The sequence below is a fragment of the Carcharhinus amblyrhynchos genome, unplaced genomic scaffold, assembly GCF_965287045.1.
Source record: "Carcharhinus amblyrhynchos unplaced genomic scaffold, sCarAmb.v2.hapA chromosome_115, whole genome shotgun sequence".
Taxonomy (NCBI): domain Eukaryota; kingdom Metazoa; phylum Chordata; class Chondrichthyes; order Carcharhiniformes; family Carcharhinidae; genus Carcharhinus; species Carcharhinus amblyrhynchos.
This window is the reverse complement of record NW_027649855.1, coordinates 471,765-495,216: the sequence shown is the minus strand read 5'-3', so window position 1 is coordinate 495,216 and position 23,452 is coordinate 471,765. Positions and strand designations below refer to the sequence as shown.

Sequence of the window (23,452 nt, the reverse complement as noted above, 5' to 3'; positions counted from 1 at the left end):
CGCTAAATATTTTTAAGAAGCGGGTTGATGGGTTCTTGATAAAAGAGGGGATTAAGGGTTATGGGGAGAGGGCGGGAAAGTGGAACTGAGCCACGACAGATCAGCCATGATCTTATTGAATGGCGGGGTGGGCTCGAAGGGCTAGATGGCCTACTCCTGCTCCTATTTCTTATGTTCTTATGTTCTTAAGATTGGAAAGTGGCTAATGTTACGCCGTTGTTTAAGAAGGGTGCCAGGCAAAAGGCAGGGAATTACAGGCCGGTTAGTTTAACGTCTGTTGTAGGAAAAATGTTAGAATCCGTCATCAAGGAGGAAATAGCGAGGCATCTTGAGGGGAATTGCTTGATAGAGCAGACGCAGCATGGTTTCGTTAAGGGGAAGTCGTGTCTGACAAATTTACTGGAGTTCTATGAGGATGTGTCTAGGGCGGTGGATAGAGGAGAGCCGGTGGATGTGGTCTTTCTTGATTTTCAGAAGGCGTTTGACAAAGTGCCTCACAAGAGGTTATTGCAGAAGGTCGAGGGACATGGAGTTGGGGGTAGGGTGTTAGCGTGGATAGAGGACTGGTTGTCAAATAGGAGGCAGAGAGTGGGGGTCAATGGGTGCTATTCGGATTGGCGGATGGTGACTAGTGGAGTGCCCCAGGGGTCGGTGCTGGGGCCTCAGCTATTTACCATTTATATAGATGATCTGGAGGAGGGAACCGAGTGTATGGTGTCAAAATTTGCTGATGACACCAAGATTGGTGGAACGGCAAATTGTGCAGAGGGTGTGGAGAGTCTGCAGAAGGATCTAGATAGGCTGGGCGAATGGGCCAGGAAATGGCAAATGGAATTTAATGTTGGCAAATGCGAGGTGGTCCACTTTGGTAGGAAGAATGGTAGGAAGGACTATTACTTACGTGGCGAAAAACTGCAGCAGGCGACGGTGCAGAGGGACCTCGGGGTCCTTGTGCATGAGTCGCAAAAACCCAGCCTGCAGGTGCAGCAGGTGGTCAGGAAGGCGAATGGGATGCTGGCCTTCATAGCGAGGGGGATTGAATATAAAAGTAGGGAGGTCTTGCTGCAGCTGTATAGGGCATTGGTGAGGCCGCAGCTGGAGTACTGTGTGCAGTTTTGGTCGCCGCACTTATGCAAGGATATTTTGGCCTTGGAGGGAGTGCAGAGGAGGTTTACTAGGCTGATGCCGGAGTTGAGGGGGTTGAGCTATGAGGAGAGGCTGAATAGACTAGGCTTGTACTCTTTAGAGTTTAGAAGGATGAGGGGGGATCTCATTGAGATGTATAAGATGATGAATGGGATGGATAGGATAGAGGTGGAGAGGCTCTTCCCGCTCAGAAAGGACAGTAGGACTAGGGGGCACAGCCTCAAGATAAAGGGGGGGCGGTTTAGAACGGAGTTGAGGAGGAACTTCTTCGCTCAAAGGGTGGTGAATCTCTGGAATTCTCTGCCCGTTGAAGTGGTGGAGGCTGCCTCGCTAAATATATTTAAGACGCGGGTTGATAGGTTTCTGATAGACAAGGGAATTAAGGGTTATGGGGAGAAAGTGGGAAAGTGGAACTGATCCACTTCAGATCAGCCATGATGTTATTGAATGGCGGGGCAGGCTCGAAGGGCTAGATGGCCTACTCCTGCTCCTATTTCTTATGTTCTTATGTTCTTAAGGTGATACCGCTCACCATTGGCACCTGGAACGTGTGCACGCTTTTGGACAACCCTACAGCAGACAGACCAGAGAGAAGAACAGCTTTAGTTGCCAGAGAGCTTGCAAGATACAACATTGACATTGCAGCCCTGAGCGAAACTCGTCTTGCTATCGTAGGTCAGTTGAGTGAAACTGGAGGTGGATACACTTTTTTCTGGAGTGGTTGCAGCAGCGATGAGCATCGTGATGCTGGAGTTGGATTCACCGTCAGGAGTCACCTTGTTCGGAATCTTGATACTCTACCCAAGGGTGTGAACGACCGACTTATGACATTACAGCTTCCGCTACAGAACAGAAGTCAAGCCACCCTGATCAGCGCCTACGCCCCCACAATGAACAATCCAGGCAAGAGGAAAGACAAGTTCTACAAAGAACTAGACACCCTTCTATCAGCAGTGAGCAGTACTGATAAGCTGATCTTGGCGATTTCAATCCAAGAGTAGGGTGTGACTCTGCAATCTGGCAGGGAGTCATTGGGAGGCATGGAGTGGGCAGGTGTAACAGTAACGGCCTACTCTTAATGAAGACAGGCAGTTAATTGGACAAATAAACTGGAAGGAGGCATTCTTGGGGAAAAGGACTGAAGGAATGTGGCGGATATTCAAGGAATGTTTGTCTGGAGCTCTGCACGACAACGTTCCGATGAGACAAGGAGGTTTTGGTAGGTCGCGGGAACCGTGGTGCACAAAGGCTGTGTTGAACCTAGTCAGGAGGAAAAGGAAGGTGTACAAAAGGTTCAGGGAGCTAGGAGATGTTAAGGATCTAGAGGAGTATAAGGATTGTAGAAAGGAGCTTAAAAGGGAAATTAGGAGAGCCAGAAGGGGTCATGAGAAGACCTTGGCGGGTAAGATTAAGGAGAATCCCAAGGCCTTCTATAAATATGTGAAAAGTAAAAGGATGAGAAGAGAAGGGATAGGACCTATAAAAGGTGAAGGGGGAAAGGTCTGTGTGGAACCAGAAGAAATGGCAGAGGTGCTTAATGAGTACTTTGCCTCAGTATTCACAGTGGAAACTGATCTGGGAGATTTTGCTACGGATTTGCAGCAGATGGAAAAGATTGAGTATGTGGATATTAAGGAGGAGGATGTGTTAGAACTTTTGAATTCTATCAAGATAGATAAGTCACCGGGACCAGATGGGATGTATCCCAGGATACTGTGGGAGGTGAGGGAGGTGATTGCAGAGCCCCTGGCGATGATCTTTGTGTCATCGATGGAGATGGGAGAGGTTCCGGAGGATTGGAGGATTGCGGATGTGATTCCTATTTTCAAGAAAGGGAACAGGGATAGCCCAGGAAATTACCGACCGGTGAGTCTGACCTCAGTGGTTGGTAAGCTGATGGAGAGGCTTCTGAGGGACAAGATTTATGAGCATTTGGAGAGGTTTGACATGATCAGGAATAGTCAGCACGGTTTTGTCAACGGCAGGTCGTGCCTTACGAGCCTAGTTGAGTTCTTTGAAAATGTGACTGAACACATTGACGAAGGAAGAGCAGTGGATGTGGTTTACATGGACTTCAGCAAGGCGTTTGATAAGGTCCCCCATGCAAGACTTCTTGAGAAGGTGAGAGGGCATGGGATCCAAGGGGATTTGGCCTTGTGGATCCAGAACTGGCTTGCCTGCAGAAGGCAGAGAGTGGTTGTGGATGGGTCTTTTTCTGCATGGAGGTCCGTCACCAGTGGAGTGCCCCAGGGATCTGTTCTAGGACCCTTGCTGTTTGTCATTTTCATAAATGACCTGGATGAGGAAGTGGAGGGATGGGTTAGTAAGTTCGCCGACGATACGAAGGTCGGTGGTGTTGTGGATAGTCTGGAGGGATGTCAGAAGTTGCAGCGTGACATAGATAGGATGCAAAACTGGGCGGAGAAGTGGCAGATGGACTTCAACGCGGATAAATGTGTAGTGGTCCATTTTGGCAGGACCAATGGGATGAACGAGTACACTATCAAGGGCAGGAGTCTTAGCAGTGTTGAAGAGCAGAAGGATCTTGGGGTCCGTGTCCACAGGACTCTTAAATCGGCCTCGCAGGTGGAGGATGTGGTCAAGAAGGCGTATGGTGTACTGGCCTTCATTAATTGAGGGATTGAGTTTAGGAGTCGGGAGGTAATGCTGCAACTTTATAAGACCCTTGTCAGACCCCACTTGGAGTACTGTGCGCAGTTCTGGTCGCCTCACTACAGGAAGGATGTGGAAGCTATTGAGAGGGTACAGAGGAGATTTACAAGGATGTTGCCTGGATTGGGAGGCATGCCTTATGAAGTTAGGTTGAGGGAGCTGGGACTCTTCTCCCTGGAGAGACGAAGGATGAGAGGCGACCTGATAGAGGTTTATAAAATGTTGAGAGGAATAGATAGGGTGGATTCTCAGAGGCTATTTCCCCGGGTTGAAATGGTCGCTACGAGAGGACACAGATTTAAGGTGCGGGGAGGAAAGTACAGAAGTGATGTTAGGGGTAAGTTTTTCACTCAGAGGGTGGTGAGTGAATGGAATCGGCTGCCGTCAGTGGTGGTGGAGGCGAACTCGCTGGGGTCTTTTAAAAGACTTCTGGATGAGTATATGGGATTTAATGGGATTCGGGGTTATAGATAGGTCTATAGATTGGTAGGTATGGACGTGATCGACGCAACTTGTGGGCCGAAGGGCCTGTTTGTGCTGTAGGGTTCTATGTTCTATGTTCTAAGACCTGTGCAGCACACGACCTCCTCATCACCAACACAACCTTCCGTCTGCCTACCCGTAACAAGACCTCCTGGATGTACCCCCGCTCTAAAGCATTGGCATCTTATCGACTATGTCATTGTCAGGAGAAAAGACAGGCAGGATGTCAGAGTGACCAAGGCCATGTGTGGTGCTGACTGCTGGACAGATCACAGGCTCATTGTCTCCGAAATGAGGCTTGGTAGCTTTGTGGTCAATTTTACTGAAACTAGTTTTCGATTCCCGATTTAGTTCACCAAATTTAAATAGTGCTCCTGGTGCATTTGGTCCAGAGTAACTCTCCAGAACATTACCACAATGCTGGCTCCACACTGGGGATTTAGACTAACTGATGTGAGCCTTTGGAATATTCACACCAAACATTTGATTTAAAAACTCACTCATGTCACAGAAGTGTTGCCAGAAAGCTTCCATCCATCGGTACATCTCCTCTGGAGATTCTGGAATCAGCGTGTGAGTTACTTCCTCACCTGCATAGTGATTGGTTATGGTGATGCTGTTACTTTTACTCTTTGGATCTTTCTCTGCTGATCTGATTTGCGTTTCCTGGAAGAAAGGAAAATGAAATGCTGGAAATGCAGAAAATGCAGATGCATGGGATTGAGGGTGATTTAGCAGTTTGGATCAGGAATTGGTTAGCTGATAGAAGACAGAGGGTGGTGGTTGATGGGAAATATTCAACCTGGAGTTCAGTTACAAGTGGTGTACCTCAGGGATCTGATAGGTTTTTGATAGGCAACGGGATTAAGGGTTATGGGGAGAGGGTGGGAATGTGGAACTGAGCCACGACAGATCAGCCATGATCTTACTGAATGGCGGGGCAGGCTCGAAGGGCTAGATGGCCTACTCCTGCTCCTATTTCTTATGTTCTTATGTAAAACTCATTATCGTATCAGATAATTACCTCCCCCAGCAACGAGTTCCAGGTACCCACCACCCTCTGTGTAAAAAACTTGCCTCCGTTAAACCTTGCCCCTCGCACCTTAAACCTATGTCTACCCTGGGAAAAAGCTTCTGACTATCGGCCGTTCCTGCAGTGTCACTGGGTCAAAATCCTGGAATTCCCTCCCTAACGGCATTGTGGGTCAACCCACAGAGCACGGACTGCAGCGATTCGAGAAGGCAGCTCACCCCCACCTTCTCAAGGGGCAACTAGGGATGGGTAAGAAATGCTGGCCAGACAGTGACACACATGTCCCACGAACTAATAATTAAAAACCTCCCAATGCCCCCCCCAAACTCCCTACTGCCCCAAAAATAAAGGCTGGTGAACTTTTTTTGCACTCTCTCCAAAGTTTCCACTTCCTTAGAGGAATACAAAAACAGAAAATGCTGGAAATGTGGTAATGAGAACCACACAAAATATTCAACTGAGGATTTGGGGCATTGCGTGGTGGGGGTTCGGGGACGGGGTTCAGGGACGGGGTTGGGGGGGTGGGAGGGTGAGAGGGGTGGGCGGGAGAGGATGCGATGGGGGTTGGGGGATACAAGATAGGGGTGGGGGTAGGGGTGGAGGAGTAGGGGTGTTGAGGGTGTGGGTGGAGGTTGGGTGGAAGTGGGTGGGGGGAGGAAGCAGGTGCCTGGAACGTGCTTCCTGAGCAGGTGGTGGAAGCAACATTTCCGAGGAATCTGGATAGATCCCTGAATCTGAATAGAGGGATACAAAAACAGAACATTCTGGAAAATCACAGCAGGTCTGACAGCTCCTGTAGGGACAGAACAGACCTAAGGTTTTGAGTCTGGATGAACCTTCATCAGAGCTGAATAGAGGGATACGGATCGAGTAAGGACAGGAGGTTTAATTGATATGATTTAGAACATAGAACATAGAACATTACAGCGCAGAACAGGCCCTTCGGCCCACGATGTTGCACCAACCAGTTAAAAAACAATGACCCTCTAACCTAAACCAATCCCATTTCATCCATAAACCTATCCACGGATCTCTTAAACGCCCCCAAACTAGGCGCATTTACAACCGCAGCAGGCAGGGCATTCCAATCCCTCACCACCCTCTGGGTAAAGAACCTACCCCTGACATCCGTCCTATAACTACCCCCCCTTAATTTAAAGTCGTGCCCCCTCGTGCTAGCTTTCTCCATCCTAGGAAAAAGGCTATCAGTATCCACCCTGTCTAAACCTCTAATCATCTTATATGTTTCAATAAGATCCCCTCTTAGCCGCCTTCTTTCCAGCGAAAACAACCCCAAATCCCTCAGTCTCTCCTCATAGGATCTCCCCTCCATACCAGGCAACATCCTGGTAAACCTCCTCTGCACCCTCTCCAAAGCCTCCACATCCTTCCTGTAATGTGGGGACCAGAACTGCACACAGTACTCCAAGTGCGGCCGCACCAGAGTTGTGTACAGTTGCAACATGACGCTGCGACTCCTAAATTCAATTTGGATATAAATTGTCCCATTGGCAAGGTGCAGAATGGCTTCATGAAGGGCAGGTCATATTTGATTAATTTGGTGGAATTCTTTGAGAACATTACATGGGCAGTGGACAGTGGGGAACCTGTGGATGTGGTGTATCTGGATTTCCAGAAGGCATTTGACAAAGACTGCTACATAAGATAAAGGTGCACGGTGTTACGGGTAATGTATTAGCGTGGACAGAGGATTGGTTAACTAACAGGAAGCAAAGAGTGGGGGTAAATGTGTGTTTTTCTGGTTGGTGATCAGTGACTAGTGGTGTGCCTCAGGGATCAGTGTTGGGACTGCAATTCTTTATGAATTACATCGATGATTTGGAGTTGGGGACCAAGTGTAGTGTGTCAAAATTCACAGATGATGCTAAGATGAGTGGCAGAGAACATAAGAAATAGGAGCAGGAGTCGGCCATCTAGCCCTTCGAGCCTGCCCCGCCATTCAATAAGATCATGGCTGATCTGTCGTGGCTCAGTTCCACTTTCCCGCCCTCTCCCCATAACCCTTAATCCCCTCTCTTATCAAAAACCCATCAACCTGCATCTTAAAAATATTTAGCGAGGCAGCCTCCACCACTTCAATGGGCAGAGAATTCCAGAGATTCACCACCCTTTGAGTGAAGAAGTTCCTCCTCAACTCCGTTCTAAACCGCCCCCCCCTTTATCTTGAGGCTGTGCCCCCTAGTCCTACTGTCCTTTCTGAGTGGGAAGAGTCTCTCCACCTCTATCCTATCCATCCCATTCATCATCTTATACGTCTCAATGAGATCCCCCCTCATTCTTCTAAACTCTAACGAGTACAAGCCCAGTTTATTCAGCCTCTCCTCATAGTTCAACCCCCTCAACTCCGGTATCAGCCTAGTAAACCTCCTCCGCACTCCCTCCAAGGCCAAAATATCCTTCCATAAGTGCAGCGACCAAAACTGCACACAGTACTCCAGCTGCGGCCTCACCAATGCCCTATACAGCTGCAGCAAGACCTCCCTACTTTTATATTCAATCCCCCTCGCTATGAAGGCCAGCATCCCATTCGCCTTCCTGACCACCTGCTGCACCTGCAGGCTGGGTTTTTGCGACTCATGCACAAGGACCCCGAGGTCCCTCTGCACCGTCGCCTGCTGCAGTTTTTTGCCACGTAATAATAATCCTTCCTACCATTATTCTTACCAAAGTGGACAACCTCACACTTGCCAACATTAAATACCATTTGCCAGTTCCTGGCCCATTCGCCCAGCCTATCTAGATCCTTCTGCAGACTCTCCACACCCTCCGCACAATTTGCCGTTCCCCCAATCTTGGTGTCATCAGCAAATTTCGACACCCTACACTCGGTTCCCTCCTCCAGATCATCTATATAAATGGTAAATAGAGCAAAGTGTGCAGAGGACACTGAAAGTCAGCAATGGGATATAGATAGTCTAAGTGAGTGGGCGAGGGTCTGGCAGATGGAGTACAGTGTTGGGAAATGTGAGGTCATCCATTTTGGTAGGAATAACAGCAAAATGGACTATTATTTAGAACATAGAACATTACAGCGCAGTACAGGCCCTTCGGCCCTCGATGTTGTGCCGACCAGTGGACCCAATCTAATGACCCTCTAACCTAAACTATTCCAACGTTATCCATATGCCTATCCACTGACCATTTGAACACCCTTAAAGTTGGCAAGTCCACAACTGCTGCAGGCAGGGCATTCCACACCCTTACTACCCTCTGGGTAAATGGTAAAAGATTGCAGCAAGCTGCTGTGCGGAGGGACCTGGGTGTCCTTGTGCAGGAATCACAAGGAGTTGGTTTGCAGATACAGCAGGTAATGAAGAAGGTAAATGGTATTTTATCCTTCATTGCGAGAGGGATGGAGTTTAAAAACAGTGAGGTTATATTGCAGCTGTATAAGGTGCTGGTGAGGCCACACCTGGAGTTACTGTGTACAGTTTTGGTCTCCTTACTTGAGAAAGGATATACTGGCACTGGAGGGGGTGCAGAGGAGATTCACTAGGTTGATTCTGGAGTTGAGAGGGTTGGATTATGAGGAGAGACTGAGTAGACTGGGGATATACTCATTGGAATTCAGAAGAATGAGGGGAGATCTTATAGAAACATATAAGATTATGAAGGGAATCGATAAGATAGAAGCAGGGAAGTTGTTTCCACTGGTGGGTGAAACTAGAACTAGGGGGGATAGCCTCAAAATAAGGGGAAGCAGATTTCGGATTGAGTTGAGGAGGAACTTCTTCACACAAAGGGTTGTGAATCTGTGGAATTCCCTGCCCAGTGAAGCAGTTGAGGTTCCCTCATTGAATGTTTTTAAGGCAAGGATAGATACATTTTTGAACAGTGAAGGAATTAAGGGTTATGGTGAGTGGGCGGGTAAGTGGAGCTGAGTCCATGAAAAGATCAGCCATGGTCTTATTGATCATATTGATGGCCGACTCCTGCTCCTAGTTCTTATGTCCTTATGTTCTTATGTTTTGGATGGTAAATATTCATCATGGAGTACAGTTACGAGTGGTATGCCTCAGGGATCTGTTTTGGGGCCACTGTTGTTTGTAATTTTTATTAATGATCTGGATGAGGGTATAGTTGGGTGGATTAGTAAATTTGCTGATGACACCAAAGTTGGAGGTGTGGTAGATTGTGAGGAAGGGTGTCATAGTCTGCAGGGAGACTTAGATAGGTTGCAGAGCTGGGCCGAGAGGTGGCGGATGGAATTTAATGCGGAGAAGTGTGAGGTAATTCACTTTGGTAGGAGCAACAGATGTGTCGAGTATAGGGCTAACGGGAGGACTTTGAATAGTGTGGATGAACAGAGGGATCTAGGTGTGTGTGTACATAGATCCCTGAAAGTTGGGAATCAAGTAGATAAGGTTGTTAAGAAGGCGTACGGTGTCTTGGCGTTTATTGGTAGGGGGATTGAATTTAGGAGTCGCAGTGTAATGTTGCAACTGTACACTACTCTAGTGCGGCCGCACTTGGAGTACTGTGTGCAGTTCTGGTCCCCGCATTACAAGAAGGATGTGGAGGCTTTGGAGAGGGTGCAGAGGAGGTTTACTAGGATGTTGCCTGGTATGGTGGGGAGGTCCTATGAGGAGAGACTGAGGGATTTAGGGTTGTTTTCGTTGGAAAGAAGGCGGCTAAGAGGGGATCTTATTGAAACATATAAGATGATTAGAGGTTTAGATAGGGTGGATAGTGATAGCCTTTTTCCTCGGATGGAGAAAGCTAGCACGAGGGGGCATGGCTTTAAATTAAGGGGGGGTAGCTACAGGACGGATGTCAGGGGTAGGTTCTTTACCCAGAGGGTGGTGAGGGATTGGAATGCCCTGCCTGCTGCAGTTGTAAATGCGCCTAGTTTGGGGGCGTTTAAGAGATTGGTGGATAGGTTTATGGACGAAAAGGGATTGGTATAGGCTAGTGGGTCATTGTTTTTGTAACTGGTCGGCGCAACATCGTGGGCCGAAGGGCCTGTTCTGCGCTGTAATGTTCTATGTTCTATGTTCTATATGTTCTATGTTCTTCTGTTTGTTTTAGTTTAATTCGAGCATCATGATTGGCATGGGCTAGAGGGACTGAATGGCCTGTTCCTGTGCTGTACTGTTCTTTTTTCTTTGTAGTCATGGCACCCCCACTGCCCCCCCCCGCTCCATGCCCCTCTGCTCAATGCCCCCCACTGCTCAATGCCACCCCCCCAGTCAATGACCCACTGCTCAATGCCCCTCCCCTGCTCAATACCCCCCCAATGCCCCTCTCCTGCTCAATGACCCCCACTCAATGCCCCCCCACTGCTCAATGCCCCTCATTGCTCAATGCCCCCCCAATCAACATCCCCCCACTCAATGCCCCCCCACTGCTCAATGCCCCCCCACTCAATAGCCCCCACTGTTCAATGCCCCCCACTGTTCGATGCCCCCCCCACTCAATGCCCCCCCTCAATGTGCCCCCCACTCAATGCCCCCACTGATCATTCCGCCCCCTCCGCTCAGTCACCCACTATGCCCCCTTTTGTTTGTGCTGTCTGCTATTCCCAGAGTTGCTGCCCTGATCAATTCTCCCTCTCCAGCAGAATGAAATAACACAGAGGATCGGGAGCATTGCAGAGAGAAGTATTCACGCCAGCATGAATATTACAGGAATATTGCCAAAGCTTGTGTCAAAATTCTATTCCAAAAGACCTTGTTGATGGTGATAGTGAAAGCTGCATCTAATTTGGCATCGACTTCCTCGGGTGAGTAGTAACAGAAGAGATTGGTTCCCTGCAGCACGCAGTACATTCTGGTCCAGTTGTGGTGTTCACCCACCATCTGCTATAAACATAATTAAACAGCAATCAGTTTAAACCAGGTGTCCAGAAACAATAAACCTGGGACAAATTGTGGATTGCTGAAGGAAAACCAGCATAAGAACACAGAATCTGGATAATTAATTGAATATATTTTGAAAATAGACTTCCGTATGTTAATATTTTAGAGGTAAAGTTTAGTTCTGGGAAGATCTTTTCTGTAAAGGTAAAATATCTAAAATGTTGGGCTTTGCCAGAACACTTGGAGAAACAGGAATAATTTTCTGTGGTACCTGAATGAATGATCAGATTATTAAGATCAGTAACTCTGTACAGAGAGAGATATGAATATTACCATATTCCATGACTCCAGACTCCTAACTGGCATGGATAACCCGGAGCTCAGGTTCCAAGATCTGAACACATTGCCTCAGCTGGATAAACATGATACTCGGACAGCTTCCTCTTCAAAGGAGAAATTACCACTTCCCTCCCCAATTAACACATTTAAATAACAATTGAATTATTGACAACATTATCCAAGAAATGCATCTCAAACACAGTCCGTTATAAGGTAAACCAGTCCTGGGACTTCCAGATCCTTTGGCAGTGGCGTTGTGAATCAACCCAAGAACATGGACTGCAGTATTTCAAGAAGGCAGCTACCCACCACCTACTGGAGGAGAACCAGTGGATGTAGTTTATTTAAACTTTCAGAAGGCTTTCGACAATGTCCCAAATAACAGACTACTATGTAAAGTTAAAACACATGGGAATGAAGGTAATGTCTTAAGATGAATAGAAAGCTGGTCAGCAGATAGGAAGCAAAGAGTTGGCGTAAATGGGTCTTTTTCTGATTGGTAGTCAGTGATTGGTGGGGTTGTGCAGGGATCTGTGCTAGGACCCCAACTGTTCACATTATACATTAATGATCTGGAAGTGGGAACTGAATGTATTATCTCCAGATTTGCAGATGAAACAAAGTTTGGTGGGAGGGTGAGCTGTGAGGAGGATGCAGAGATGCTTCAGGGTGATTTGGACAGGCTGAGTGTGTGGGCATCTGCATGGCAGATGCAGTATAATGTGGATTATATTCACTGGAGTTTAGAAGAGTGAGAGGGGATCGCATTCAAACTTATAAACTTCTAACAGGATTAGACACGGTAGATTCAGAAAGAATGTTCCCAATGGTGGGGGAGTCCAGAACTAGGGGTCATAGTTTGATCTTTTAGAACTGAGGTGAGGGGAAATTTCTTCACCCAGAGGGTGGGGAATGTGTGGAATTCACCCACACAGAAAGTAGCTGAGGCCAAAACATTGTCTGATTTCAAGAAGAAATGAGATCTAGCTAAAGGGATGGCGGGATATTGAGGGGGGGGGGGAGCGGTGGTGGAAGGGAGATCAGGATACTGAATTTGATGATCAGCCATGATCAAAATGAGTAGACTCAAAGGCCTCCTGCTTCTAGTTTCTAAGCTTCTCAAGGGAAACTAGGGATTGGTAATAAATGCTGGAAAAAAGCCAGCAATATCCACATCCTGTGAATGAATTTTTAAAGACCACCAGTTCTGGCAGTAATGATAGCTGGTTTCAATATCAATGGATGAATTCTCCATTTGAGAAGGTGCGTCAGTGCAGAAACGTCTCCCGTTCCCATTGGAATCTCACTTCCTTGGGTAGTTTGTCACTGCATTTCTTTTATCTAGAGCAATATCACTGACAGGCATATTAGGCATGATGTGGGTATGCCGGCGTTGGACTGGCGTAAACACAGTAAAAAGTCTGACAACACCAGGTTTTAGTCCAACCTATTTATTTGATAATATACTCGCAAGCTTTCGGGGTTAGTCCCTTCGTCAGGTGAATGGAGAGTTCTGGCCTCAGACAGAGGGTGGATTCTCGGAGGCTATTTCCCAGGGCTGAAATGGTCACTACGAGAGGACACAGGTTTAAGGTGCTGGGGAGTAGATACAGAGGAGATAGAACATAGAACATAGAACACTACAGCACAAACAGGCCCTTCGGCCCACAAGTTGCGCCGATCATATCCATACCTACCAGGCCATAGAACTATCTGTAACTCCCAATCCCATTGCTCTGTCTGAGGCCAGAACTCTCCATTCACCTGACGAAGGGACTAACCCCGAAAGCTTGCGAGTATATTATCAAATAAATAGGTTGGACTAAAACCTGGTGTTGTCAGACTTTTTACTAGGCATATTAGGAGCAGACTATCCCACTGGACTGGTCTGCCATTCTCTCCTTCTCAAATAGTTCAGTTTTCCTTTATCCACTTTCCTTGGGCAACTGCTCCACATGAAACTGGGCCTGTTTTGGCCACAGCCAGGGACCCAATTCAGACCAACACGAAAGCACCTTATGTATTGCAAATCATCCCCTCAAATGGCCTCTGTTTTTGTTGATGCATTTTCTTTCTGTTCAGTTTAGTCTTCAACCTCCCAGCCAAATTCCTGAATACCCAGGGGAATGAGCTTGAAGATATGGAATTCAGGGAAAGAGACTGCGAGGTTCTTGAGGAAATTGACATAGGGAAGGTGTTGGAGGTAGTCATTTTCCAAAATTCTTTGAAATCTGATAAAGTTCCTACAGGTTGGAGGGTGGCTAATGTAAGCCTGCTATTCAAAAAGAGAAGTAGAGAGAAACAGGGAACTATAGACCAGTGAGCCTAATGTTGGTGCTGAGGAAGCTGCTAGAGTCCATTATCAAGGATTTCATAAGAAGAAGTTTAGAACGATCAGAAATAGTCAGCACGGCTTTGTCAAGGGCAGGTCGTGCCTTCCGAGCCGAGTTGAGTTCTTTGAAAATGTGACTGAACACATTGACAAAGGAAGAGTGGTCAACGTGGTTTACATGGACTTCAGCAAGGCGTTTGATAAGGTCCCCCATGCAAGACTTCTTGAGAAGGTGAGAGGGCATGGGATCCAAGGGGCTTTGGCCTTATGGATCCAGAACTGGCTTGCCTGCAGAAGGCAGAGAGTGGTTGTGGATGGATCTTTTTCTGCATGGAGGTCGGTCACCAGTGGAGTGCCCCAGGGATCTGTTCTAGGACCCTTGCTGTTTGTCATTTTCATAAATGACCTGGATGAGGAAGTGGAGGGATGGGTTAGTAAGTTGGCCGACAATACGAAGGTTGGTGGTGTTGTGGATAGTCTGGAGGGATGTCAGAAGTTGCAGCGTGACATAGATAGGATGCAAGACTGGGTGGAGAAGTGGCAGATGGACTTCAACGCGGATAAATGTGTAGTGGCCCATTTTGGCAGGACCAATGGGATGAAGGAGTACACTATCAAGGGTAGGAGTCTTAGCAGTGTAGAGGAGCAGAAGGATCTTGGGGTCCGGGTCCATAGGACTCTTAAATCGGCCTCGCAGGTGGAGGATGTGGTCAAGAAGGCGTATGGTGTACTGGCCTTCATTAATCGAGGGATTGAGTTTAGGAGTCGGGAGGTAATGCTGCAACTTTATAGGACCCTTGTCAGACCCCACTTGGAGTACTGTGCGCAGTTCTGGTCGCCTCACTACAGGAAGAATGCGGAAGCTATTGAGAGGGTGCAGAGGAGATTTACAAGGATGTTGCCTGGATTGGGAGGCATGCCTTATGAAGATAGGTTGAGGGAGCTGGGACTCTTCTCCCTGGAGAGACGAAGGTTGAGAGGCGACCTGATAGAGGTTTATAAAATGTTGAGAGGTATAGATAGGGTGGATTCTCAGAGGCTATTTCCCAGGGCTGAAATGGTCACTACGAGAGGACACAGGTTTAAGGTGCTGGGGAGTAGATACAGAGGAGATAGAACATAGAACATAGAACACTACAGCACAAACAGGCCCTTCGGCCCACAAGTTGCGCCGATCATATCCATACCTACCAGGCCATAGAACTATCTGTAACTCCCAATCCCATTAATTCCCATATACTCACCCAGAAGTCTTTTAAAAGACCCCAGCGAGTTCGCCTCTACCACCACCGATGGCAGCCGATTCCACTCACTCACCACCCTCTGAGTGAAAAACTTACCCCGAACATCACTTCTGTACTTGCCTCCCCGCACCTTAAATCTGTGTCCTCTCGTAGCGACCATTTCAACCCGGGGAAATAGCCTCTGAGAATCCACCCTATCTATTCCTCTCAACATTTTATAAACCTCTATCAGGTCGCCTCTCAACCTTCGTCTCTCCAGGGAAAAGAGTCCCAGCTCCCTCAACCTAACTTCATAAGGCATGCCTCCCAGTCCAGGCAACATCCTTGTAAATCTCCTCTGCACCCTCTCAATAGCTTCCACATCCTTCCTGTAGTGAGGTGACCAGAACTGCGCACAGTACTCCAAGTGGGGTCTGACAAGGGTCTTATAAAGTTGCAGCATTACCTCCCGACTCCTGAACTCAATCCCTCGATTAATGAAGGCCAGTACACCATACGCCTTCTTGACCACATCCTCCACCTGCGAGGCCGATTTAAGAGTCCTATGGACCCGGACCCCAAGATCCTTCTGCTCTTCAACACAGCTAAGACTCCTACCCTTGATATTGTACTCCTTCATCCCATTGGTCCTGCCAAAATGGACCACTACACATTTATCCGCGTTGAAGTCCATCTGCCACTTCTCCGCCTAGTCTTGCATCCTATTTATGTCTCGCTGCAACTTCTGACATCCCTCCAGACTATCCACAACACCACCAACCTTCGTATCGTTGGCGAACTTACTAACTCATCCCTCCACTTCCTCATCCAGGTCATTTATGAAAATGACAAACAGCAAGGGTCCTAGAACAGATCCCTGGGGCACTCCACTGGTGACGGACCTCCATGCAGAAAAAGACCCATCCACAACCACTCTCTGCCTTCTGCAGGCAAGCCAGTTCTGGATCCACAAGGCCAAAGCCCCTTGGATCCCATGCCCTCTCACCTTCTCAAGAAGTCTTGCATGGGGGACCTTATCAAATGCCTTGCTGAAGTCCATGTAAACCACATCCACCGCTCTTCCTTCGTCAATGTGTTCAGTCACATTTTCAAAGAACTCAACTAGGCTCGTAAGGCACGACCTGCCCTTGACAAAGCCGTGCTGACTATTTCTGATCATTCTAAACTTCTCTAAATGCTCATAAATCTTGTCCCTCAGAAGCCACTCCATCAACTTACCAACCACTGAGGTCAGACTCACCGGTCGGTAATTTCCCGGGCTATCCCTGTTCCCTTTCTTGAAAATAGGAACCACATCCGCAATCCTCCAATCCTCCAGAACCTCTCCCATCTCCATCGACAACACAAAGATCATCGCCAGGGGCTCTGCAATCACTTCCCTCACCTCCCACAGTATCCTGGGGTACATCCCATCCAGTCCTGGCAACTTATCTATCTTGATAGAATTTAAAAGTTCCAACACATCCTCCTCCTTAACATCCACATACTCAATCTTTTCAGTTTGCCGCAAACCTGTAGTACAACCTCCCAGATCACTTTCCACCATGAATACCGAGGCAAAGTACTCATTAAGCATTAAGAGGAGATGTTAGGGGTAAGTTTTTCACTCAGAGGGTGGTGAGTGAATGGAATCGGCTGCCGTCGGTGGTGGTAGAGGCGAACTCGCTGGCGTCTTTTAAAAGACTTCTGGATGAGTATATGGGATCTCATGGCATTGGAAGTTACAGATCGTTCTATGGCTTGGTAGGTATAGATGTGATCGGGACAACTTGTGGGCCGAAGGGCCTGTTTGTGCTGTAGTGTTCTATGTTCTGTGTAATTTGGCATTTAGAAGGCAGTGGGATAATCCGACAAAGCCAGCATGGATTTACAAAAGGGAAATCATGCTTGTCGAATCTATTGGAATTTTGAGTATGTTGTAACAAGTAAAGTTGACCGAGTAGGACAGTGGACGTGGTTTATTTGTGTTTTCGGAAGGTTTTCGACAAGGTCTCATTACAGACTACTAGGTACTGGGATTGCAGGCAAACGCCACGATTCTCCCATCTCACTGCATTAATCTTTTATGTTATGGCAGTGCCCAAGGGGCAAATTTCCAAACTGTCGTGTTATCTGCAATGATCTATGTGTGTTGTCTCCAAGGTCCTCTGTACCTCTCAGTAAACATCCATTTATTGTGTAATCCTCCACCTTGTTAACTTAATATTACAAATATAAATAACAGAATTCAATATGAAGTGTTGTTGAGTAAAGTGTGGAGTAGTTCTGAGTAACAATGTGTCAAAGGTCCACTCACCTGTAGGTTCAAAAAGCTGGAAATCATACGTTGAGTCATACAGTGAGGCTGGGCAGCGAGCTGGCAACACACACTCCCATAGAGAGGTATCCAAAAAGAACAAGTGTCTGCAAAGGATAGAGAGAAAATCAATAACAGGAATATGGGGATGTAGGAGAATGAGGCAGCAAGAGAGAAAAACATGGTGAGAGCAAGAACACAGAGAGAGACACAGCCAGAGAGACAGGGGAATGGTAAGGTGGAGATGGACAACAAGGAGAGAGCAACAAGAATGATAAAAGACAATACATACCATTACCAATAGTCATGAGGCTCTGTGTCCAGAAACTATTGTGGATGGCGGAGAGAGAGAGGCTTGTCTGAGCCAAGAGATGATATTTTGGACCTCTGCAATTGAACAGAAACAAATCAGAAACAAAGTGCAAGGGAGAAAGTAAAACAGAGTCTGAAAAAGAATTAAAATGTGAACTCTGTTATTCTCTCTACAGATGTGGCCACACCTACTTACTTTCCCCAGCATTTTAAGTAAGTTTAATTTTGTGTTTGTGTATTTTAAAGACTTCAGTTTGGTTTATATATATAATGAGGGATTATGATGTGAAAGCAAATAGGGTTTAGAGAAAAACTTGGCTGCTGCTTAGCAACCAGGTGCCACCCCAGGGCATTAAGAACTTTTGAGTTAGTTGTAAGCTGGAGCTAGAAAAAGCTGAACAGGAGGAATGGAGCAGCAGAAAGCAGATGTCACAAAGGAAAATAAAATCCCAGAAACCAGAGGGTGAGGACAAAAAGTCAGGAAGTTAAAGGGACAAATAATAATTTCATATGAATTCAAGTGAAAAGCAGAGAAAGTGCTTTGAATTAAAGAACCAGTTGCAAGAACCACATTTAAATTCGGCTAGGTGAGAAGCAGATATATGAGGTAAATCAAAAGTTCGGCGACGCCTTAATATAGCCAGTGAAGCAGTGGTGTTCTCTTGGTGTGGCTGGGTACCTAAGAGATTGTGTGGAAGCTGGAATACACCCTGCAATCCAGGACAGAGAAATACTGAAGGAGAGACTGAAATGCTGGATGTGGATTCTTGGTGAGGACATCTGAGAGAGAGTCTTGTTTGAGTGGAAATTCTGAAGTATGTTTTTGAGAGTGGTGTTTGAAAGCTAACATGTGAAATTCAGATAAGATAATTTGGCTCACAGTGTTCCAAACATCGTGGGGGAGGGGGGAGATTTGTTGATAAAATCCACAGAAATTGCATCAGGTGGCATCTGTCGTTTGTTTGAGAATGTGTGTGTCTGACCATGTCTCTGAAATGGCCACAACATCGAAGGCCCAGGTACCAATCCATGCTGCAAGTTCACCCACCTTATTTTGGATGCTGTGGTGTTGAAATAGACAAACTTCAAACCACCCTCCTGCCTGCCGGTTACACTCCTGTGACCTTAAAACCTTATTCGTGACCTCACTATTCTCAACCTCTCAAAGGCAGCATGGTAGCACAGTGGTTAGCACCGCTGCTTCACAGCTCCAGGGTCCTGGGTTTGATTCCCAGCTCGGGTCACTGTCTGTGTGGAGTTTGCACATTCTCCTCGTGTCTGCATGGGTTTCCTCCGGGTGCTCCGGTTTCCTCCCACAGTCCAAACATGTGCGGGTTAGGTTGATTGGCCGTGCTAAAATTGACTGTAGATGCATAGGTTAGAGAGAATTAGTGGGTAAAAATATGTATGGATTGGGGGTAGAACCTGGGTGGGATTGTGATCGTTGCAGATTCGATGGGCTGAAGGGCCTCTTTCTGTACTGTAGGGATTCTATGAAGCTCCTGTACACTGGAGCTACAATTCAGGCTCCCATCCCCCTGCTGAATTAGTTGAAACACTCCCAAAGAGCATTAGCAAATCTCCAGCCAGGATATTGGTACCCCTCTGGAGGTAGGTGAGCACTTTGGTGACAGCGACCACAATTCAGTGACGTTTTCGGGCCACTGCTGTTTCTCATTTTTATAAATGAGGGTATAGAAGGATTGTGGAGTCGGACACTTTAGGAACTTTCAAGTGGTTATTGGATAGGCACATGGAGCACACCAGAATGATAGGGAGTGGGATAGCTTGATCTTGGGTTCGGACAAAGCTTGGCACAACATCGAGGGCCGAAGGGCCTGTACTGTGCTGTATTGTTCTATGTTTCTCTGGCTAGTAAATTTGCGGATGACACGAAAGTCGGTGGAGCTGTGGACAGTACTGAAGGATGTTGCAGGTTACAGAAGGACATAGATAAGCTGCAGAGCTGGGCTGAGAGGTGGCAAATGGAGTTTAATGTGGAAAAGTGTGAGCTGATTCACTTTGGAAGGAAAAAAAGGAATACCGAGTACTGGGCTAATGGTAAGTTACTTGGTAGTGTTGACGAGCAGAGAGATCTCGGTGTACATGTGAATAGCTCCCTGGAAGTTGGCACCCAGGTTGATAAGGTTGTTAAGAAGGCGTACGGTGTGTTAGCTTTTATTGGTAGAGGGATTGAGTTTCGGAGCCGTGAGGTCATGTTACAACTGTACAAAACTCTGGTGCGGCTGCACTTGGAGTATTGTGTACAGTTCTGGTCGCCGCATTATCAGAAAGATGTGGAGGCATTGGAAAGGGTGCAGAGGAGGTTTACCAGGATGTTGCCTGGTCTGGTGGGAAGGTCTTATGAGGAAAGGCTGAGGAACTTGAGGTTATTTTCATTAGAGAGAAGAAGGTTAAGAGGTGACTTAATAGAGGCATACCAGATGATCAGATTAGATAGGGTGGACAGTGAGAGCGTTTGACAAAGTCCCTCATGGTAGGTTGGTTGAAAAGGTTAAGGTTCACGGGATACAAGGCCAGGTATCTAGATGGATTGATAACTGGCTTGGTAAGAGGAGACAGAGAGTAGTAGTGGAAGGGTCCTTTTCTAGCTGGAGGTCTGTCACTAGTGGTGTGCCACAGGGCTCAGTACTGGGACCTCTTCTATTCGTAATAGAACATAGAACACTACAGCACAAACAGGCCCTTCGGCCCACGAGTTGCGCCGATCACATCAACACCTACCAACCTACAGACCTATCTATAACCCTGAATCTCATTAAACCCCATATAATACATATAAATGACTTGGAAGAAGGCGTACGTGGTGTGATCAGCAAGTTTGCAGATGGCACAAAGACGGCAGGATTGGCGGACAGTGAGGAGCAGTGTCAGGCAATACAACGGGATATAGATAGGTTGGTATATTGGGCAGATAAATGACAGATGGAACTTAATCCTGATAAATGTGAGGTGATGCATTTTGGGAGAAATAATGTAGGGGGGAGTTATATGATAAAGGGTAGACCTATAAAAAGTATAGAAACGCAGAGGGACCTGAGGGTGCAAGTGCACAAGTCTTTGAAGGTGGCAGTACAAGTGGAGAAGGTTGTGAAGAAAGCTTATGGTATGTTAGCCTTTATAGGAAGGGGTATAGAATATAAGAGCTGGAGTCTAATGTTGCAGTTGTATAGAACGTTGGTTAGGCCGCATTTGGAGTACTGCGTCCAGTTCTGGTCACCTTACTACCGGAAAGACGTGGAGACCCTGGAGAGAGTGCAGAGGAGGTTTACCAGGATGCTGCCTGGTATGGAAGGACTGGGTTATGAGGAAAGATTGGGCAAATTGGGGTTGTTTTCCCTCAAAAGACAGCGACTGAGGGGAGATCTAATAGAGGTATATAAGATTATGAAGGGTGTAGACAGAGTAAACAGTGGTAAGCTTTTTCCTAGGTTGGAAACGCACATTACGGGGGCCACGGGCTTAGGATGAGGGGGACGAGGTATTTGGATGTTAGAGGGAGGTTTTTCACACAGAGGGTAATGGGGATATGGAATGCTCTGCCAAGTAAGGTGGTGGAGGCAGGCACGCTGGAGTTGTTTAAGAGTAACTCAGACAGGCACATGAGTGGGTTGGAGATGGGAGGATATAGGAGATTGTTTTAAATAAGGTTCAGGGGCCTTGGGACGTCCCTGGGAATCAACTGATTCCTATGGACCTTCCAACATATTTTCTGGCTCACTTGTTTCACTTGGGGATTTCCTTGAATGTGTGTATAAGGATGTGGATGATACTGATGTTTTTCTCTTTTAATCCACAGGTGCTTCGGTCCGCCTTGTTGTCCAACGAGGGGCATACACACGATGGGGCATACGAGGGCTGCTCTTGGTTGTTTCAAGAATAGCCTAGTACTTCACGTCGTTTGTGTACGCTTAAACTGGACCAGCAACACGACAGCTCAGTGACTATCACTGTTTGCTGTGGATTTGGGCCAGTGTCTGTGGGAGTTTGCGCATTCTCTCTGCGCTTGCGTGGGTTTTCTCCGGGTGCTCCGGTTTCCTCCCACACCCCAAAGCTGTGCTCTTAGGCTGATTGGTTTTACCAAATTGACACTATTCTCCCCTGAATCTGGCTAAGTCAGGGGTTCTATTCGTAGACACGCAGGGTAGAATAGGTGTAGGGTGATGCGGCGGCGCGGGCTCGTTGGGCCGAAGGGCCTGTTTCCCGTGCTGGGTTGTTCTTTGTTCTGGGATGGTCGAGCGAATGAACCGCACACTTAAAAACGCAATTGCCAAGTCAATCACCGAGACAGGTCAGGGGTGGGTAGATGTCCTTCCCTGTATTTTAATGCACCTACGAGCCATCCCCGGTCGCACTGTAGGACTTACACCATTTGAATTAATGACGGGGAGGGCAATGAGACTCCCAGAAAACATACCGGCAGGAGGAGAGGAACTGGCCCCCCTCCGGGATAAAATGAAAAGATGTGTGCAACAGTTAGACCACCAACTCAGAGAGCTACACCCCTCAGCCAGAGACCAGCAGGCTATAAAAGACCAGGTTAGGAAACATGACATCTGCCGTACCCCGACACTCGCCCAGGTAGGGGACAAGGTTTTGGTCCGAGTTGCCCCCGATCAAACAGGGTTCACACCGAAATGGGTCGGACCCCATAAGATTATCCTCACCAGCGACACATGTGCCTGTGTTGACATCAAAGGGAAAGGCCGCTGGAAACACTGGTCACAGCTAAAGGCGTACCACCCCGGGGCGGGGGGAGACAGGACAGACCGACCGTAGGGACGAGGATAATCCGTCGACATAAACGGGCCACGTATCAACCCATAACTAACCACCTCTATCCACACAGCGGAGATTGAATTAACAACCTTCATCTCTCGGACGGAGGAGAGCCACACATCAGCCATGGCTCTAATATGTGTATATGTGGATATAGATGTAGAGGAATTGCCAAAGTAGATTCGTTTATAGAGATTAGTTAATATTAAGATTCTAATACCTGGTGGCCACCAGGCTTTGTGTACCTAGAGCATGACACAGGGTCAGCCTTACAGAGCCAGACATGGGTTCAGAGGGTGTGGGACTGGGGTCTAAGTGTAGACGTTCACCCCTGGATCCGGATAATCTCGCACATACTGGTTGCCATCCAACTCATACTGGCAATATCCTGGGGGGTCATAATGTGCGATACATACCCCCAGCGCAAGAAAACCAAAACTAGGAGGGAACTAATCAGAATGATTGGCAATATGGGACAATTAACAAATCGGGAAGACTTCTCCCGCATACACCTAATTTGACAAACCCGGGGTTCCCCGAAACTGTACGACTGCAGCGTGCAAATGCAGGGAGCACCGGACACTAAATTTGTTAAGAAAATCAGTCTGAGGGAGACGGACAAGCCCACTCCCGACCGACAGGGGGAACTGTTATCGGACAACAAATTTTATGAAATTGGGCACACAAAATGGAAGCAAACTAAAGTTACACTCAGAGCCTCTCCATTAAAATCACAAAGTAACAGACACTGATCAGTCACCAAGAGCATGCTTTTAGAATGCAAATGAGGGCTCGCACAGAAGGGAAATTGGACAGGATGGCACCTACAGGAACTAAATTAAAGAACACATCCCCACCCCATCAACATCAGCACTTCCTCACCAGTCAAACAACCCATGGAGACACCTCAAATTAATACAGTTAAGGAAACATTTCTGGCCCCTCAAAACCTCTTTTGAGATCAATAACACGCCT

General features: G+C 47.2%; 2 protein-coding genes across 2 annotated transcripts in view; one reads left to right on the top strand and one right to left on the bottom strand.

Annotated features, from left to right (window-relative positions):
* rtknb (rhotekin b) overlaps nt 1–23,452 on the bottom strand; it is a 177,418-nt gene that overhangs the window by 102,100 nt on the left and 51,866 nt on the right. The window contains exons 7-10 of the mRNA XM_080183009.1: nt 17,658–17,752; nt 17,366–17,472; nt 11,026–11,157; nt 4,803–4,968 (exon numbers count right to left, since the gene is read on the bottom strand). Of these exons, the coding sequence (XP_080039135.1) occupies nt 4,803–4,968; nt 11,026–11,157; nt 17,366–17,472; nt 17,658–17,752 (500 nt within the window). The remainder of the gene's footprint in view (nt 1–4,802; nt 4,969–11,025; nt 11,158–17,365; nt 17,473–17,657; nt 17,753–23,452) is intronic.
* fbxo41 (F-box protein 41) overlaps nt 10,980–23,452 on the top strand; it is a 451,090-nt gene continuing 438,617 nt past the window's right edge. The window contains exons 1-2 of the mRNA XM_080183008.1: nt 10,980–11,078; nt 17,854–17,890. The gene's annotated coding sequence lies outside the window, so the exon portion shown is untranslated. The remainder of the gene's footprint in view (nt 11,079–17,853; nt 17,891–23,452) is intronic.